Below are 21,513 nucleotides of genomic sequence, written 5' to 3' on the forward strand. Positions count from 1 at the left end.
CGTCACTGAGTCACATGTTCGCCCTTAGTACGAAGATTCTGGAAGAACCGGGAGCTCAAGTCTGACTCGACTTCTGAGGATTGAAATTACTGTCTTTATACAGGTTAGAACATATTAATTCAACTTTACGTATCTTGTTTATACCAGTGTCACAGTCAAATTATTGGCTTTACGTCAGAAATATAGATAGCCGGTGGTAGCCTAGCCTGTTAGCATTAGCCATGGCTAAGTGGCTAACGTACGTAGGGCCTGAAAGATGAAACCATGTTGTTGTTTTCATCAGGAGCATATAGTAACAGCTAGTTGCTCAGGTATAAACATTGATTAAAACTCATGTCAGCCAAAAATTTAATCTGCGGTGGTCATACGGTTCGTGGTTGATAGCTTTGATCTGGGGAAATTCACTAACTAATGTAACTGAAACAAGCATGACGCGTGAAAGTATAAATTAACCTCTTTGTATGTTTTTTGTTTGTTTGTTTGTTTATTTCCTTTATCTGCTATTTAGTCATTTCACTTTATCTCAGACCTATGGTCAAAATATTGATCAGGGTGAAAATATAGATAAGATTACAAACAATCATCATCCATGTCACAGGAAATAATCAACATCATTATCAGTTTGCGTTATTTATTTACAATGTAGGTAAATAAACTACCACACCTGAAGTAAGATTAACTGCGCTCTCTACCTTATCTTCAAGTGTCCCATCTTCAATTTGTTTTGCACTTAACATGTGCATAATACTGAACACTGTGTTTCCCCAGGATGAGGAAACTTTTAAAGCGAAACTCTGTGATCTGCCGTCCTGGTTGTTCTCTTTGAACTAAACTAAGGTTGTTTGGTTTCTCAACTCTAGATGTCAGTGATGACCTGTGATTTGTGACAGGTCAAAATATATTTTAAATTTTAGATTCTTCATTTGTATTCGTTGCCACCTTTTTCTCTGACAATAGCTTCACACATTCTTGACATTCTCTCAACCAGCTTGATGAGGTAGCTGATTGCATTAAGAAGGAAAGAACTTCAGGCACACCTGCTAATTAAAAACCATTCCAGGTGATTATTTCATGAAGCTGGTTGGAGGAATGTCAATAGTGTGCAAAGCTGTCATCAAGGCAAACAATGGCTATTTTGAGGAATCTAAAATATGAAACATATTTTGGTTTGTTCAATGCTTTTTTGCTTATTACACGACACATGTTATTTTATCATTATTAAGCTTGTTTTATTCAAGAAATCTCTTTGAGGTCAAGATCTGTTTTGCAAGAGAGGCTTGAGAACAGGTCACATACACACAGGATCATAATAGACACTACTTGAAACAATCACAAACATTCTGGAAAATAACAGCTAGTTAAACTGCAAAGTCCCTTGGAGCAACAAGTGTCTTTAAGCTGTGTTGCAGTTCATTCCAGTAGTAAGGTGCATAGTACCAGAAACCAGTCTTCCCCAGGTCAGAGTTTGTATGAGGAACTTTTCAAGCCAACCTGCTCTGTGATCTGGTGTCATGGTGTCATCAGCTCTGAACTCAACTAACATCTCAGCAGTTAACTTGGTGAGGATAAGATCATAATGGGACAGTCCCAACCCCGTTCTCAGTTACTCCATTCGTCAACCCCAGATCACCTTCCCCACCTCCCCCATCTCAGAAAGGGCCCAGGCCTTCCCACAACTGCCCACCTCTGAGCACCCCCCCACCCCTACCCCAGCAGCCAGACCAGACTCTGCCTCACCCTAGAACCCTGAAGCACAGTGCTGACCAGTTGTCTCTGGTGTTCACTGAGACTTTTAACACCTCCCTGAAGACATGCCACATACCAGCCTGCTTCAAGACCTCCACCATCATCCCTGTCCCAAAAAATCTAAGGGCCACAGGTCTCAACGACTACCACGCCATTGCCATGACCTCTGTGGTAATGAAGTCTTTTGAGCGCCTTGTACTGTCCCACCTCAAATCCATCCCAGACCCACTCCTAGACCCCCTGCAGTTCGCCTATAGAGCTAACAGGTCTGTGGAGGATGCTGTAAACATGGCCCTCCATTTCATCCTCCAACATCTGGACACACAAGATCCTCTTTGTGGACTTAAGCTCTGCTTTCAATACCGTCATCCCAGCCGTGCTGCATGACAAGCTCTCCCAGCTGCACATGTCCGACTCTACCTGCTGGTGGATCACAGATTTGCTGTCTGACAGGAATCAGCACATTAAGCTGAGGAAACATGTCTCTGATTCCCTGACCATCAGCACCGGCTCCCCTCAAGGCTGCATCCATTCCCCTTTACTCTTCTCCCTGTATACAAACAGCTGCGCCTCCAGTCACCAGTCAGTCAAGCTCCTGGAGTTTGTGGATGACACAGCCCTCATTAGGCTCATCTCTGGTGGGGATGAACCTGCCTACAGGTGGGAGATTGACCATCTGGTAACAAAACAACGGACAAAACAACTTAGAGTTAAACAGTGAAGATGGATGCATGTCCCCCATGGACATTACATGTTATATTAACGTAACACACCATAATCTCTCATTTGCACATCAGTGATCTTTGAACCTACATGGCACATTATGGCATAAAGAAAACCCCTTGAGTCGGTGCGTCCAAACTTTTGACTGGTACTTTATATCACAGTGATGAGTGCAATAGCTGTCTTGAGTAATGAATCGAATGACACTGTGGTAATTGGCATCCCATGCTTTAAGGGTAGTGGCAGCATGAGTATATCTCTATAATGTAGTGTGGATAGTAAGGTAGATTGGTTTTCTGTAAGTGTTTGCATAGCTATACTTTAGAGCTGCAACAATTAGTTGATTAATCAATTATATATTGGTGATAAACTATTAGATTGTAGTTAGTGGTGGTGTTTTATATATTTGAAAGAATTCTCTATTCTCATTTCCTTTACTAAGGGAAAGATCATATTCATATCTAACATGGTTTTGAGCTGAAACGAGGCCCCATGCCTAACTTTTCCACAACCAGCAACACTCTCACACAGCAGTTTGGAGTTCGGCCACATGATGATATGCTTTGGTTTTGTATTTATTATTCACTTTCCTTTTGCCATAATAACAAATTACAGATTGTTTTTTCACATTGCAACATATTCACATTCTTACCATGTTGTTTCATCCTTTGTTCAGAGATTAAATATTTATAGGCAGGGTTATTCTGAAAGGATATTCATTGGTGAAGTAGTTTTTAGAAGTGTTGTAGAACTTCAGTGGAACTTAATATTGAGATTGTGTTTTTCTTTTACTTTTGTTAGGTTATCATTCCAAAGCAAACATGGTCAAGGAAACGGGCTTCTATGACATATTGGGTGTGAAGCCTAATGCCACTCCTGATGAACTGAAAAGGGCCTATCGCAAACTAGCCTTGAAATATCACCCTGACAAAAATCCTACAGAAGGAGAGAAGGTAAGAACCTGCTATTCACTCATTAAACAGCATTAACAGTGGCAGGTTAATTTTCCTCACTTAGCAATGGTAGATTTGCGATGGAAATTTCCTCATAACATTGAAATAGGCTAATTTGTGTCATATACCTTCCTAAAAGAAGTATGTATTTTTGTTTCTTTGTAGTTCAAGCAGATCTCACAGGCATACGAGGTGCTGTCAGATGCCCAGAAGAGAGAGCTGTATGACCGTGGAGGTGAAAAAGCTATAAAGGAAGGAGGAACTGGTGGTGGTGGCGGTGGGAGCTTTGCGTCACCCATGGACATCTTTGACTTGTTTTTCGGAGGAGGTAGTCGGATGCACAGAGAGAGAAGAGGTACGTAAATATTAGAGAAATAATCACTTTGCTGAAATGATTGGTTTGACAGTTTGGAGATCAAAAATGCATCTTTGCTGATGGTTACATATCTTGAGCCAGGGCCTTCTATTGATCTATTGATCATATTACAACATCTCTGACTGAGGCCTTTCATTTTCTCCTAGCTGTTCTTTTTAGATGCAACAAAACAAGAATTTCTCATGATCTAATGAATCTTCTCCTCATTCTACCTGCAGTGTGTTTATAAGAAATAACAGTATATATATTGACTAATTTTAGAGAGAATAGGTCTTACCTGTATGTATACCACATTTGATTTTTTTCCTTACACTTTGGTTGCTTAAACTGTTCTGATCCTCAAAAAAAAAGTAAACACACACTGCTCCCCACCCAGAGCCCATATCTGTCTTCATTCTTTATTCACATTCATTGTGGAGTGGTTGGATGTTTAAGTAGCAAAATATTTTCAATTGCAAGTTTAGGTTTGTTTATATAAACATGTTCTATATCATTTATGGAAGGAAATGGATTTTAAGGTATCAAGAAACTAGTAATCAGTATTGATAGAATCTTACCAACTGACAACCTTACTCCTAGATATAGTATTGTTGAAATCTGTGATTTGTCTTACATTGCAATGTTTTATTCCTCCAGGGAAGAATATTGTTCATCAGATTTCAGTGACACTGGACGATCTTTATAATGGAGCCACAAGAAAACTTTCTGTCCAGAAGAATACAATTTGTGAGAGATGTGAAGGTACGTCTTTAGCTGTACAGCCACATGCTTTTTATCACTTTTACATGCTGTTGTTAGAGTTTGTCACCGGATTCGTTTGGTAATCCAAGCAGGCTTTTCAGCACAAGCAAATCCAAGCAGGTCATTAAAAGGCTCTTTGTCCTTTAACAAAATGCATCACTCTTGTAAATGTGACCCAGTTTTTGCTTACCAGTTCGTTTAAGTTTATGTTTTCTGAACTGACATTTTATTTTCTTGACAGGTCGTGGGAGTCGGAAAGGAGCTGCACAGATGTGCATGTCTTGCCATGGCACCGGCATGCAGGTTCACGTGCGCCAACTAGCGCCGGGTATGGTCCAGCAAGTGTCCACAGTGTGCCACAGCTGTCAGGGCCAAGGACAGAGAATCAGCCAGAAGGACCGCTGCAAAGCATGTGGAGGCCGGAAGATCCTGCGACAGAAGAAGATCTTGGAGGTCCACATTGATAAGGGTGAGAGTGGAGGGAAAGCTTATCTAAATGCTTCTGTGATTGCTTGAAGATCAAACAAAAAAGCAAACAAATATTGCACATACATCACCTCGTCACTTAACTGCCACAGGAATGAGAGATGGTCAGAAGATAGTTTTCCATGGAGAGGGAGATCAGGAGCCAGGACTTGAACCAGGTGACATCATCATTGTCCTGGACCAGCGAGAACATCCACTTTTCACCAGGTAACATGTTCTCTGTTATTAAGGGTCTTTTGTGACTCATGTAGTGAATGTATGATTCCCTTCTGTTGAAATTAGTGTAATATGTGTACGTAGTATATGCAGTATTTATTGGGGATATATTGCATGTTATTAAATACAGAAATGCTTAATGAGCCGAAGTAGAAGTACCAGTTCTGGTCAGTAGAGGTCAGTAAGAATCTGAATCATTACTCAAAGTCCAATTTGATATTTCACCCTTTTTTATTTTATCAACACACTACCCTACATTATATTAAATCCTCCAGTCAGCCCAGTAAAATGATCTTTATTTTGAAGTCGTTTTTTGCTGTTGCCTTCAGGAGAGGAGAGGACCTGGTCATGTCGATGGAGTTGCAGCTGGTTGAAGCTTTGTGTGGTTTCCAGAAGCCCGTTCAGACACTGGATAACAGAACTCTCCTCGTCACTTCGCATCCAGGTCACTCAAATATTTGCTTAACCACACAGCTCCCCATGTATTTGTTTAATATTTATTAGCAATCAGACTTAATGCCTGACAGTGTTCTTTTGAGTGTTCTCGTTTTGATATTATTTATAATGTGTCATTAAGAGCAAGTTTTCCCTCTCTTGGAAGATAACAAATATCTACTATTAAACTACAAATGCATCTTTTACCATTTCACACAAAATATATTTGCAGAGTCCTGACCTGATGTTGTGTTTTCTGGGGGGTTGCTTGCTTTTGCCAGTGTACATATTTGTACATTCCAGTGTATAGACATGCTTGCCTCACTAATATTTATACACTAACATTTGGGAGAATTACACTGCTAACATTAATGGCATTTTATTAATCAGCCATAATGTATTTAACCACTGTATTTGTAAACTTATGCATAAGACTGGTGCCACAGACAAGGCCAGGCAATATGCAATGCGTCCTTTACGAAATCTGTGAAAAAGTATTTACATGTATTGTACTGTATTGAATTCTGTACCAGATAAAATACAATACAATATAATTTACCCTTTTTTTATAAGGCTGTACTTAACAATTAGTGGAGGGTGTTTTGTCAAAACAACACTCAACTTAAAACTTACTTGTACGTACACATACATTAGGACTTGGCCAGATTGTCAGAGAACTAGGGCTGCAACTAATGATTATTTTCATGATCAAGTCATCTGTCAGTTATTTTCTCGATTAGTTGTTTGCTCTGTACAATATCATAAAATGGTGAAAAATGACGATCCCTTTCCCAAAGCCCAAGATGCAACCTTAACTCTAGAGTTTTTTTCTCTACAGGGGAACTGATCAAGCCTGGAGACACAAAGTGCGTCTTGAATGAAGGGATGCCCATGCATCGTAGACCATTTGAGAAAGGACGCCTGATCATTCAGTTCTCTGTAAGGCATCTTTAAACATGTACATGAAAATATTTTACTGACTAGACATAGTGCTGCACTGCTATAGTCTTGTTGTAATTAAATTGTTAATGGTTGCTACCATTAGGTGGTGTTCCCACAAGCCAACTTCCTCCCAAAGCACAAGCTTAAGGAGCTGGAGCGCTACCTCCCAGAGAAGATGGATGCAGAGCAGCCAGAGAGTATGGACGACGACCTCTACATCTACGCCGACCTGGAGGACTGTGACCTTGACAACAGAAAAAGACACCACCATCACCACCACTACTACATGGATGAAGATGACTACGCCAGCACTGGAGGCGTTCAGTGCCAGACGTCTTAAATCACAGCTGGTCTGTTCTTATTCCATAAGTCCAAACCCTCATCTTTTAAAACAAAGCACCTTTTTTTGGAAATTTGCGCACTTTTTATTTTATTACTTTTCTTAAAATCGTTACTGTTTACTTGTTGAAGTTTTCTTTCAAGCTGAATTGTAAAACTGTGTCCCAACGCCCTCCTGATTGTTTTTAGCACCATGTAATAATCTTTGGATGGAGTAGAGTATCTTAAAGTTCCAGGAGTAAACTTGGATCCAGGTGAGTGGGACTCCTCGTCATCTCTGGGACCTATTTATTTTCTTTTCTTTTTCTTTTTTTTCTTCCAATCACACTGTGATTAAAGACGAGGGCTGGTGTCACAGAAGCATCAGAAGAAAGACAAACTTCTTTGTCTAAACAAGGACTCCCTGCTTTTTACGCAGTTACACTAAAACTGATGCCAATATTAATATTAAAATAACCTTTTTTTATAGTGTTACTAAATCAACAGTTGTTGTAAATCACTTGTTAATGACTTGTTGAATCCATAATGTGTGAACACCCAATCTTCAGATGGTGGTGGAGATGTGCATTGAGACTTGAGTTAAAACATTTATGCTGTTTTACCCTTTCAAGGGCTATTTTCTAAACAATCTTGAAAATGTGACAAGAAGGTGTGAGTTGTGAGTGAAGGTAATAGTGATTCAGGCAGGTAGGACTATTTAGGTTCAAGCCACAAAATTGTAAAGTAATTGTTCAAACTAATTTTTTTTAAAGTTTGATTTTAAATATTTGAGTTTAGTTTTAACATTTTAACTTCTGAGCTGCCATCAGTTTTCTGTGGTGATGTCAAATAATTGTTTTGGAAACCTTGTCTGGATACATGCAACCCATTTTGATAGTCAAATACAGAATGTCTGCAGGGTAGGTATTAGAAACAAATGGTCAAACATGAGTAAGAAGCCACTCTTCTTTAAAAAAGATTAACAGATCAAGAAGAGGATTATATGGATAACTTGACTTTAAACTCAGAACAAATTTGTCTGGGTTTTACTCAGCAGAAAGTTATCCAGACAACTCGCTTCTTATAATAGGCCCCTGCTGCCTTGATGGCAAATGATTTCCCTCTTTATGCGAGAGATAAAAAAAGATTGGCTAATGTTTGCTTTGTCACTGATTGTTCACTGTTGGAGATTTTAAAAACATGAGGAAATATTTCCCTGGTCTATCTAAGGACCTACATTTGGAATTTAAATGACAAATTTTAATCAACGTAGCAAGTTAAACTTGTTGTCCCACAAGCTATTAAGTGTGTCTTTCGTCATGTATCTAGCGCTAACTGTAAATGCCAAAGGGGTCGGTGGGGGGTTGTGGAGGCACACCTGATACCTCATTAAAGTGTCTGCCTGTTTTGAAGCTACTTGATGATGCAATTTTTTTTTTCAGTTTGTTCAGTTTTTTTTGCCTTGGATATTGTAAACTATGCTCACCAGAATGGGAGCTCCTTAACTTGTTTCACAATTGTTGTTGAAGCAGATGCAAGTTTATGAGTAATCATGATGTCAGGTGAATTCATTTCAAGGTTCATCCTTAAAAGATAATATTTGTCAAGTGTTGTCAAGCTCTTAATTGATGTGCGCATCTTAGGACCAATCATCTACTGTTTATGCTCACGTTTTCTAATTAAATAGTTTGATGGTCTCTCTGAAATGTCGTCTTACTGTGTGTGAGCGATGTTTACTTTTGTAACCAGGAGATCCACCATCCCACTCATGTATTTAAAACATGAGTGGGATTACTTCATGCATTATTGCAGTGTGAAGCTTTCAGTTTTACTTTCTCCTGATGACGGTTTTAAAGTAAAACCAAAAAACCTTCAAACTGCAACAATGCTTCTGTACATTTTTAGAGTAACTATTATTTTTGTCTCTTATTAACTCTTATTTTAACAGTCTGCACTTTATAATCAATCTACATTTTATTTTATTACAAGATATTATTGATTTTCTTAATACATTTTTTTTTAATTCATTTCCAAATTGATTTCATATGTCTCTAAATCTGTTTTTTTTTTGGAACTACAACCAAATTATAACTTTGTCATTTAAATAACAAGTGAAAGTTATTTTTAAAGTGGCACATAAACACTGGCGACTGTAAAAGTTTTTGAATTTTATTGATAATCATCTTGACAGTGGCTGGCAGTGTTATATACAACATCATATACAAAATAGAGTGTAATGACTAATTGTTATTGTGCAACAATGACAGAGGGTTGATATCACAGAAAGACGATAGTGTCAGATAGTACAAATAATAATTACCGGTCAAGTCAGTAGCTCTGTTTCTTTCTGGCGAACATGTCCCACTGATGCACAGATACACTGGTTACAGTCAATGCAACAACATGACAGTAATGTGACAACGTTAAATACATTAATTATAGAAACATACAGGATACAGAATGTGTCACTGGAGCTCCATTGAGGTTTATCTGTAGACATCATGCATATTTAAGAAGTACTAAAATTATTGTACATTTAGACAGTGTACTGAGGTAGCATGCAGGGAACAGGACAAAACACATCATTACATCTGTGTAATTGAATCAAAGTTACAAAAGTATCATTATAAACCAAAGCTGACAAATCATATACCTGATATTGTTTGTTTATGCCCAAACAAGAGGCATTTTTTAAATTTTTTTATTATTATAAATATTTTCACGACAGTTCACCATCATGCATTTTCATGTCTAAAGACAGAAGAGATGAAAATGGGGGATTCAAACTGCACTGTTGAAGTTGGATCCATGAGGAAGTGTGTGGACAGTATGGAGGACCTAGATAGTGTTGCAAAAGCTTATAAAGCAAAGACCTTACAAATCAATCAATCAATAACGCAGATTAAAAAAGAAAGGAATGTTTGTAAATTGGTTTAACAATATTTTTTTTTCTTTTTATTGTTATACCAGTTTCCACTTTAATTTACAGTCCCCTATTAACTTTTTAATTTGACAACTCTTTTATTTTGCAGCCTTTCCTACAACGTGGCAAAATCCCTCTAACCCACAAACAGATGTTCTCATTTTGTTACCACCAGAACTTGATACTTTGAAATGATTAGCAGAAATTACCATGGTTCATTTTGATTTAAGTGCAATTAACTTTCATGAAATTTGGTACAGAAATTCATGGTTCTCTTGAAATGAAGTGTATTAACTTTGGTGATCCCCTAACTTTTCATCTAACGCCTTCATGAAGTCACGTTCCAATGTGTTCAACACTTTGTTTTGTGACCTACAAACCCCTAAGCTGATCCCCACCAACCAATTCCTCAACTGTACTTTCTGGGGAAAAATTGAAATTTGAACAGCTACAATTTTAATGACAACTGGGCCAACTCCATCTGCTGATGAAGGTCTTGTAATATGATCAAAAGCTACAGAACAGCTACTAAAGGGACCTTGAAGTGAGGAGAGAGAACTGTTTCCATTTGTAAAGTGTTAGCTCATCTTTTTTAAATAGGAGTTAACAAAATGCTTTATAACTATGTGTAAGGCTCTCTAGGTCCTCCATATTTCGATGTAGGCGACAGTCTAAGGTTTCCACAGCCTTAGGAGGCCATCCTCGCTGTATGTGGCGATCAGATTCATATGTGGGTGGTGGGCGATGCCGATTACATCTTTCTCGTGAACCTGTGGGTGCAGAGGAACACAGATCAGCACACAATCTCCATTACCCATCACCCATGCTGTTTCCTTATTAGTCTTCTCTAGGATTGCTACACAACAGCAGTGACATTTCATGCACAGTGAGTCACTGAATATCAAGTGAGACCAAAATAACTAGATGAAAACTATTGGCAGCGCAGTTTTTAATAAATCACATTTCACATGAGTGTGGATAAACCGCCTCCTCTTGCAGACTTTGATGAGTGAATATTAGCAGCTGAGCTTACGGTCAGCGTTTTCTCCAGCCTTCCTGCCGTATAGTTGAAGCAGTAGAGCACTAAGTCTTCTCCCACACAGTAAATCCACTCCCCGCGGGGCGAAAGGGTGCAACACACAAAGTCTGTTCCTTCCTTTCTATCTGAACTGAAGGTCTTCACAGTCTGAGGAGAAAGATAGTATTAAGCTTCTACAAAGATGTTCTGGTATAGTGTGGGTGCAAGCATAACCAAAATACCAATACTTACAACAAGGAAAAGATTGTGTCATAAATAATGCAAGTTTGAAGATGCTTTGAGACATACACTTATTTGTTTTCATGCTGAGAGTTAGATGAGAAGATCAATACCATTCTTAGACATGAGTGCAGTATTGATCTTTTCATCTAACAGAAAGAAATGTTTAACTCGTCCTTTAACAAAGAATATGGCAGAATAATGGGATTGTCAATAAAATCAATCTTTATATCAGAGAACCAGAACCTAGATTTGAATATTGATTATGAATGGATTACAAGTCAGAGATCTCTCACTTGACCGTGCATGTTCATGACGACCACCATGTTGGAGTGGTTACAGACCACAAAGTGCTCTGGACTTTGTGGTAGAGGAATCACATTGTTGACGGGGACCTCTGATGTCCGGGACAGAGATTTGAAAGTGTGGATGCATTCACAATTCTTGGTGTTCCAAATCTAAAATGTGCACATAGAATAATATTTTAATAAATACGCTTTAGATTACAGCATGCAAATCCAACTGTAAATACTTTGTACATGCAAGGTACCATTGAAATACTTGCAAGGTACCTACTGGCAGGTACAAGGGAAGAAGCACAGGGAATAAGGGGTATTATAGGGTGTTAAGGGGGGATCTATAAAACGATTACACTGTAAAAACTTTATTAATTACCCTGTACATATTAAATAATTACAGGATATAGACAGGGGACCAATAGGCTTATCCTATACAGCATGTCATGAAAAAGAGCCAAACAGACAGAATATAAAAGCTTGTCTAGGTTCTTCTCAAACATCAGTTATAATTGTCAGATAAATCTTACATTGGATCCCAAAACTACCTTTCTGTTCCCTTTCTTTCATCATAAGCTAGAGAGGTTCACCCTTCTTCCCGGGCTTAGCCTAATGTTTTGTCCCCAAGCAATAATAATGTACACTACTTTATATATATATAGTTTATACAGTTTTTACAATGTAATTTCCCAAATCCCAGTATTGTGGGATTTATGTCAGTATATGAAAATAAAGGATATCATAACTAATTCCATTACAGTATTGGCACTCTTAATCAGTTTTCTCCTTTCTTGTTTATGTATTATATTAAATATTATTATTGTACTCTGTAGTTATTGAATAGATTCTCAGTATTTTTAAAAATACTACTTACAGTGTAATTCATTTAAAAGTCCCTCTTTAACACAAAGTTGTAACCCCCTCAATCTCTGACCTCTCGTTTCCTTCTCTTGTACCCAGTAAGTTTTTTTTATTGATGCACTGAAATGTGCAGACTTGCCAAATACTGAAAGACAAGTCAGTATATTACAGCTACATAATATGACTGATGCAGCACAGACATAAATTATAGTCATATAATTTGTCAACATATTTCATCTGGTTATTATACCTTCACAGTGCCATCAGATGAAGCACTAATGATGTGAAATCCATCTTGAGTGAAAGACGCATCATTTACAAACGATGAATGGCCATTTAATTCCTTTAGTGTCTTGCCTGACCTCAGTTCATGGATCCTGAAAATGACACAGTTGGAGAATTTACTGACATAAAAGCTGCAAAAAAAAATACTAAAATGAAATAAAACAGCAGCTCTGACTCATTTATAAAACCAAGGGGGTTTTTTTAACAGAAGAAGGGATTTTTTCCTGAGAGCAGACAAAAACGTGTTGCTGAGCCGCAGAGCTGTGTTATTTTTAGCTCCTGTGTGACTGGGTGCAGATTAGCTAAACCATGACAAAATGCCTAATGCTCACTGATTGACTCTGTCTCTGGGAGGATGAGTTAGTGCATGTAAACAATTCAGACTCCCAGCTCATGGAATAGCAAGCAGAAGAACACGTTGCAGCTTTGTGCCTGAACACATGGTGTCTCAGCTACACCCACACAGCACATGTGCTTCCAACACAGCAGAGAGACACAGCCCACAACCCCCCGGAGTCAGAAATAGATATTCGACTCCTCAACTATGATGGGGATTCAGTGTGAGTTGAGTGTGTGTGTCAGAGCAAACGAAAGAAAGACTTCCTCACCCTCGGTATTGCATATTTACACTCAGGTGCACTATGTGTGTGAGCAACATGTGATATCAGGCTTTGACTGCTAATGTGTGTTGTCTGCATCTGGAATTATGAAGCTTTCTAAAGGTTTAAAAAGCAGTTAAGTTCTCTTTCAATTAACTCATGTTTCATTTGACAATGAAGAAAGAGAAAATATTGATTGCCGGCTAAATAAGCATCAGAATTGAATCCTTTAATGGTCCCACACAGGAAAATCAATGGATTGTATTTTTCCATGTTGTTGTGGCAACCAGTGGTGGAAAGTAACTGAGTGCATTTACTCAAGTACTGCACTTAAGTACAATTTTGAAGTACTTGTACTTTACTTGAGTATTTCCATTTGATGTTACTTTATACTTCCACTCCACTACATTTCAGAGTGAAACATTGTACTTTCTACTCCACTACATTTATTTGAGAGTTTTAGTTACTTTTTTGACACAATTGATAATATAACAAGCTTTTAAAATACAACACATTGTTAAAGATTAAACCAGTGGTTTCCAACCTTTTTGACTTTTGACATCTTACAAAAAGCAGTGTGTAGTCGAGGTTGCATTTCACATTTCAGATGTCTGTGAGTTGTTAACAGCTCCACCAAATAGTGATTTTTCCCTCTAAACTTCTCACATGGTTTCATTTCAATAAATGTTGAAATTATCAATTTTTTCACCAAAAATCAAAGATTAGAGAAAAAGTCCAAAAACTGAAAAAAGATTTGTTTATCAGAACTTTGTTTTTTCTTCTTTCCTCTCCCATTAATCATCTCACAACCCCTCAGATTTATCTGATGACCCCTTGGTAGGGCCTGACCCTTAGCTTGGGAACCACTGGACTAAACTAGCTAACTGTATATAAAGTAGTTCAAACTAACTCCACCTCCAGCAGCTACAACAGCAACCTGCTGCTTACACACTAATGCTTCAGTATTAATAATCTAATGATGTCATATATAATAATATATCAGTCAGAGGGACCAAACCACTACATTTACTGCAATACTTTAAGTACATTTTGCTGCTAATACTTATGTACTTTTACTCAAGCAGGATTTTTCATGCAGGACTTTTACTTGTAATGCAGTATTTTTACATTGTTGTCTTGGTACTTTTACTTAAGTAAAGGACCCACCACTGGTGGCAACATTTTGCAAATCCAATGTGGGTTGTACAAAGACCTCCCAGCTGAATTCACGCCCATGTGTGCACCTTTGAAACTTCTGTGAATCATGTCTGGGGTCAGTGAGAGATCTTACTTCCTCCCACAGTGAACGAGCAAAGTTTTGCCACAACAAAACTCAAGAAATTGAAGAAGATTCCCATCATGTTTTTTGTTTCTCCTTTAATAATATATTTCTAAATGTATTTATAAATTCAGTTATTTATGGCTTTACTGTAATAGGTTTTCATCTAATTTTAATTCATGTACTTAATACATTTTATTTTATGTAATCATGTATAAATAACTTTTTATATGATACAATTATGTATGTATATATATATATATATATATATAGTGACTTACTCATCGTTGAAGTCATTCATTCATCTCTCTGTGTACTGTACAGTTAATAGATTACGTTGTGAAAATAACCAGCAGTTGATAGAGGTTCTCTAAGTCCTCACCATAGAATATATGTGTACACATCTGAACATCAGTTTTAGCTTATATGAGTACTCTTAATTATTAGCCTGTCAATCTGTCATTCATGCAAATTTCAAAATATTTTCAGTAATATTACACAGAGCCACAAGTCTCACAAAATAAATACACATGCAGATCCTCTGGCTAACAAGAGCTGCAGTCTGCAGTGTGTTAACTGTGAAAGTGTGATGACGTTACATCCCACCTGATGGTCTGGTCGAAGGAGGCACTGAGGATTTGGTTGTTGTCCTTGGAGAAGCTCAGACAGGTCACGCCTTTGTTGTGAGCATGCTCAAACCTGCGCAAGCACAAACCACTCTGGATCTTCCACACCTTGCACAGGACCACACACACACATTTTTGGGAGAGAAAAGCTTATGAGACTACTAGTTGAATAATGCTCACTATTAACTCAACTGATAACATTTTTTCAATGTTTTGACATTGTTGTGGCATCATTTACATTCAGTAATAACTAGATAGATTCTTTATTGTCCTTCAAAGAAATGTGTTATCACAGTCTGTACAGAGCTTCGCATAGATACATAGATACAGTACACATCCACAATATAACATGAAAGACATCTATAAAAGGATTAATCCACATTTATACACACATAGATAGCATATATACACAAGTTACAGTTATTTTGTTTAGCAGTAATGTGGTAGAGGGGACACAACTTCTGCTATAACATGCCCATCTCCAGGCCAGGGATGTGCTCTGCGACCAGATGGAAACAGTGTGAAGAATGGGTAGAGGGGGGGCCTGGGGTCATGTGCTATGTTGCCTGCTCTACGTGTGATGGCTGTGTGGTTGAGGTCTGAGAGGTTGGGGGTGGGAAGGCAAATAATTCTGAAGGCATTGTGTATGATGTGCATGAGTTTGTTCCTAATGGAGGCAATTAACATGGGTTGAATTATACTTTTGTAGAGCAGCAGAAGGTGGGGGGCTGCAGCTAATGATTATTTTCACTATCAATTAGTCTGTATAAATCAACAGAAAATGTCCATCACAATATTATAAATATTGAGGTGAAATCATTACAAGTCTTGTTTTTATGTCTATTGTGAATTATTCCATTAATCAACTAATTGTTGCAGGTTTAGTAATAACAGTAGTCAATCAAAGCAGGACACAACAGTTGGTTGCACAAGTAGACAAATATACAAAAGATAACTGACAAACGTTATTATGAAATTAAAAGATGGTCCAACCTTTATCTTTCCATTCTGAGCTCCAGTGGCCAGTAGATCTGTGTCCTGACTGAAGCACATACACAGAACAGCATCATCCATCATCATGAAGCTATCTTGAGCCTGATACTTTAAATCCTAATCCATCCATGAATACGCAGGGAGACAGATAGAGAGAGAGAGAGAGAAGAAAATCAGTGAAATACACCAAATAAAAAAAGATCATTAAGACGTCTCCATTTCTTAATGAGCTGCAATTATATACTTGCGATGTCATCACATGTCATGGTATTTACCTTACTAATTTTACCGGTGTTGAAGTTCCAGACTCCAATGAACCCATCCACTGATCCAGTGATTAAATACTTGCCATCAGGAGAGAAACGGGCACATTCAACATGTGACCGTCGTCCAAACTGCAGATTGAAATGACATAAAGAAACCACTCATTAACACTCCTTCACCCTCCAGAACACATGCTTGCCTGTACGGACTGTAGCCCGTGATCCAGAGGTACTAAGATATAAAAAACAAGTTAATATCGGGTGACCCAAAGGAGGCATGAAGTTCTCCACTATGCTGCTGTTTACTGTTGTGTAGGCTCACATTAACCTTGGGCAGAGAAAAGCAAGGACAAGCAACTCAGGCAGCTCCATCTGGATGCGGGAGATGAGAGCACAGCCAGAGACTAAGACAAGTGCCTTCAGGTGAGTAAACCAATTAGTTGTGTGTGCATGTATGTGTTTGCCAAATGTATTGTGGAGCTAACGAGCAGGGAGATATAAACTACAGTATATTTGGAAACGAATCATCAATAAAAAGGTTATTTTTTACTGTGAATCCACTTTTTTACAACTACAGAAATGTAATTTTTCAACTCTCACAATTACAAAAACAAACTGTGAAAGTAAGCAAACAGTCCTGAACACTGTTATGTAGAGTGTAGTATATAATCTGTAATTATATGTTAATAAGAACCTGTGGTCGTCTACCTTAATGTGACGGTACAGCTGCGTGGGAAAGCTCTCTTTCTCGACATGTCTCTCCTTGTTGCCACATGTGTCGATGGCCTTGTCAGGGGAGAGATGACCCGCAAACTGCTGTATTCTCATTGACTGTGGAAGAGAAATGAGGAACAATCAACTGAAAACATAAAGCAGTTGTGGTTGTTTTACTCCATCAAGTTTAAGAATGCTAAGAAATGCCAACTTTAGCAGCATCTTTAAATGGATATTTTTAAGAGTTGTTGTCCTGCTAGGCAATGAACAATCGAAATGGAGGAGCTATTTGCAGTTGGAAAATAGTAAAAACAAATTGTGAATAGCGTTGCTGCACTCGTGTAACGACTCCCGAAACAAATAAAGCAATGAATTATAATTCATTATAATTAAGAATTATAATTATAATATATAATGAATCATAGCAAATATACCTGTTTTTTGATTAGTTTTCTAATTTGACACTGGCAGTAATGATTCAAAGTCTCCCTTTTAAATGGCAGCTTTATCTTTTCCTCAAGTACAATAATTTCTTACTACAACATTAGTATATAATTAATACTTTTTAGTGGTATTATACTGCATGGAATTAGTCATCACCAAGAACGTTCCCCTGGGGAAAATGTACTCTCTCTCTCTATATATATATATGGCATAAGTGTGATTTTCTTTAGGACTTTCTTTTGGAATCACTTCTGTTACTGTGATGTAACAGTCACAAGCTTAGTCTTAAAATATTTAATGCAAGCTAGACTCAAACGTCAGAATATAACTGAGGGTATAAAATACACAGGGGGCCATCATCTGCACAAGACATTTAGCATCTTTCACTTTATCATACACAAAGACCCTATAACAAATCATTAAATATTAAAAACATAATAACATTAATGGTTTGGACTTATATCTATACAATGCAGTCCACCAGTCACCAGCACTTTAAAAACCTCTAACATGGCAGGAGCAGATAAGAGACTTTCATACGGATGAAGATATTGATCAGCCTACTCACGCCAACTTGTTCCAAGAGCCCCATGAGGCGAGAAGGGGGCACCACACTGACCTCCCTCACCAGCGCCTCGGCTATTGCCCTGCGCCGCTTCTCCTTGCTGCTGCCTTTCGGGTATGCCTGCAGCGGGGGGTGAAAGGGTGTTATAAAGGTTTATAAAGCACACATGGAGTTGTTTGAATGTACACACTATTATTGTCTCACCTCACGCGGGTCAAAGTTGGAGCACGTTAGCAGGTTGTCCAAGTGGATGTACCTCTCTGGCTGGGTCTGCTTCAGCATGATCATTGGGTCAGTTTGTCTGAGGAGTGAACGTGCTGCTCCCACCTCCCTCATTTCAATGAGCTCCATCACAACCTGTTGGAGAGGTCGCTGTTCATCAGAAGCTGCTAATGTAAACATTCAAGCGAAGACCATCAGCTGAGAAATGTGAAAATCACCTGCTCGTAAAGGTCAATAAGCGTGTTGTCGGGCAACTTGAGGGACTCGATCGCCAGCAGGACGGAGTCCCAATGGCCATTTTTGATGTCTGCAATGAAACTGTCGATACTTTCCACTGTGTTGAGTGAGACAGTGGTTTCCTCCTGTAACGTGGTCAGTGTTCGGTAGAGGTTGTTCTCCTTCAGGTACTGCATTATCAGGCGGATCACGCTACAGGGACAAAAAGGGTAAATGTTACAACCACACGTTGACTGATAATCATATCTACAAAGACTGTGTAGAATAATATCTGAAGTGTTAATAAGTGCAGTGTGAACTCAGGTAAACACTGGCATTGTTTTATGAGAGTTCAGGTAATTGGGTAATTTCGTAATATTCAAGCAACACCAACCAATTTCTTTGTGGCATTTTATTGGTACGGGGTGTTTTTGCATGTAGAGGGCAAAGTCAGTACTAATACCTTCTGTCACGCTCTGGTCATTCTGAGCGATCACTGTTAAAAAACTGTTTTATTTTCAGATGCTGTTCCTGATGTGGTCATAGATTCTCTGGCACAACCATCAAAAGAAAGGATCATGGCAGGAATCCAGTTTCATGTGGACTTTTGTCCCACCCATAGCCAACTGCTGGGTATTTTCACAACTTAATCACATGCAGCCACTCTGCCAGCATCACCCTGCAGGACTATGCTTTAGGGGCTTTCACGCACACTCTTGTGCATGGATCAGTGACATTACCTGATGACTGGATTAACATCACCCACTGATGCTCAAAAGCACTTTTTATGCTTAAACTCACTCCCTTTTAACCCCCACCATAAGAAAACCCACCCACATGTGTCCCCACAGGAAGACTAAGGAATCAACCAATACAAAAGCACACTCACGTGCTGGCCAGGGGCGGAGATGGTATTAGATCAACAGGCACATGAAGCAGACATTGTGTAGAGACTGCAAAACAACCCGGACCCTCCTCTCTCTCAGCATAATCAATCAGCACATGAGGTTAAAATGGCTCAAAAAGCAGCCTCACAGGCAAGAATGGCCATGTGTACAGCAGACTGGCCACAATATGCAGGATATACAGTAAATAATAAAAGCGTATCTGTGATTGGATGGTAGCTTCTACAACCGATTAAACAAACGCCACATGGGCGCACAGACTGCGCAGATAATAGATGATAAATAACGGCGTCATTTAGAGTTATTTGTCTATTTCTTTAAATTAAACACTCATGATAGGAGGAACTTTTAGATAACATCGCAGCAAAATTATAATTTCCCTAAGGAATGTCAGTGATGCACCACAGGAGATACTTAAGGTGTGATCTACAGTTTCCTATCCATTAAAAAACCCACACATCTTTCCAGCATTTGAGAAAAACTAATGTTTTTCTTTAAAATCATAACACAGATGTTGTTATCATTATTAATTATCACTGAAAACTTCAAAAAAGCGCACTTACTCCGCGGGCTCCATCTCCACAGCCATGCTGATGTTTTCCACTGCTGTTGCGGCACCGGACTGGCTGTGTGGCGGCTCGGCTCGGGCTCGGCGCTCGCTAGAGCCACGTGAAATCCGTGTGCTGAGGACCACCCACTACACGTGCTTCTCTTGTGTCTCGTATTTTTGCGTCGGCCAGCAGTCCCAAACCTTAAGACTGCCGCCGCCACACAAACTCTTGGAGCTACACCTCCTCCTCCTCCCTGACGCATGCCGATACATAGAAACATTTTCTGGGCACGTTGTGTGCAGCAGAGCAGACGCGACTGCGCGGCGAGATGCTGCAGCGGCATTCAGCCACGACAACAGCAGCATCAGCACCACGGACAGCCCTCGTGGCTCAGAGCGTGCTCGCCTTTAGGAACCATCGTACAGGAGCCAAAACCACTGCTCCCAACGTCCTCTAACGGAAAATCACCTCAGTACCAGTCATCATTATGCAGATACAGATCTGAGTGCGTCTGTGCCTTATTTGCCTTGAGCATCATTTTCTTAAGAACCACTACTTGTCTTTTCATTTCATTACACATTGCGGGGATGATGCTGTAGTGGTTTGTGAGTATTTAGCATACAGATAAATTGTTTGCCACTTCAGTAAGAGTATTTCATCTGCGTGCCTGCTTGTAGGCCTACAACAGCTGCCTCCTGAATCCGTAACAGAGGTTTCATGACATCATGTGGCATTAATCCTGCATTAGAAAAACAACCTTGCAAAGGCGTTGTTGTCAAACCAGTGTGGAGGCAAATTACACATACAAAAATAGATGCTTGGATTAATAGTTACTGCCTACATATGAGGAGGCATTATGTGAGCAGGCCTATACTGTAAATTAGGTTTATTTTTAACTTTCACCTGCATGGTACCACATTTTAACACAATAAATTGCCATACATAAGAAAAGTCACACCCACACCAGGGAGTGAAATTTAAACAAGGTCTCTAATGACAAAATATAGCAATCTTGTTTATGATTCAGCAACTCAGGTGTGAAGATGTATCGGTTTGATATATGATACTTTGTATTAATCTCCACAAGGAACATCTGGAATATGAGATATTGTACTTTATATCCAAACTGCTGGTCACTGAGAGCAAACGGAGCTTCCTCTTCCTCTTCCTCCTCATGTTTATATCTGCAGAGGTTCACAGTTCTGTTCACAGACCGGTATAGTGCCAATGCCCCTATAGGAAGACTATTTGGTCCTGTTCCATGAATCTCTACCTGCATTTCTTAATTTCTCTGGAGTGATAATCAGCATTCATTGTGCATCACTTCTCAAAGGTCTGGAACAAAACACCGGGCCCGCTCTGCGGTCAGTAAATCCTCTGTGTGCTACAGAAATCAGGTGCAATTTGGTGGGGAGTAATGTCAGCTGGGAGGAATTGTTCCTAAAATTTGTGACAATCATCACAGAGAGAGCAAAACACCTCCTAAAACCTATATGTTTTATGGGACTCGACATCTTCCCAACTGATTCCCATAATAATTATACGAAATTTAGATTTAAAAGTATTTGATTTTTTGG

At 38.9% G+C, this 21,513-nt stretch overlaps 2 protein-coding genes across 2 annotated transcripts; one reads left to right on the forward strand and one right to left on the reverse strand.

Moving 5' to 3' along the window:
• The first annotated feature begins 3 nt into the window (after positions 1-3).
• dnaja1 (DnaJ heat shock protein family (Hsp40) member A1) lies at positions 4-8,642 on the forward strand. The gene is made up of 9 exons (XM_044346963.1): positions 4-103; positions 3,271-3,422; positions 3,588-3,777; positions 4,435-4,539; positions 4,781-5,008; positions 5,118-5,232; positions 5,571-5,686; positions 6,515-6,615; positions 6,722-8,642. The coding sequence occupies exons 2-9, from the start codon at positions 3,291-3,293 to the stop codon at positions 6,956-6,958; spliced, it is 1,224 nt and encodes a 407-aa protein (XP_044202898.1). The 5' UTR covers positions 4-103; positions 3,271-3,290; the 3' UTR covers positions 6,959-8,642.
• On the reverse strand, positions 7,032-21,462 carry LOC122979478 (WD40 repeat-containing protein SMU1-like). The gene is made up of 12 exons (XM_044346962.1): positions 19,949-21,462; positions 18,483-18,693; positions 18,247-18,399; positions 18,046-18,162; positions 17,028-17,150; positions 16,332-16,451; positions 16,057-16,173; positions 15,044-15,171; positions 12,525-12,651; positions 11,414-11,575; positions 10,893-11,045; positions 7,032-10,629 (listed from the first exon to the last, which is right to left on the reverse strand). Exons 1-12 carry the CDS (start codon positions 19,972-19,974, stop codon positions 10,531-10,533), a joined length of 1,536 nt encoding a protein of 511 aa, XP_044202897.1. The 5' UTR covers positions 19,975-21,462; the 3' UTR covers positions 7,032-10,530.
• Between the last annotated feature and the right edge of the window lie 51 nt (positions 21,463-21,513).

The sequence above is a fragment of the Thunnus albacares genome, chromosome 3, assembly GCF_914725855.1.
Source record: "Thunnus albacares chromosome 3, fThuAlb1.1, whole genome shotgun sequence".
Classification (NCBI taxonomy): domain Eukaryota; kingdom Metazoa; phylum Chordata; class Actinopteri; order Scombriformes; family Scombridae; genus Thunnus; species Thunnus albacares.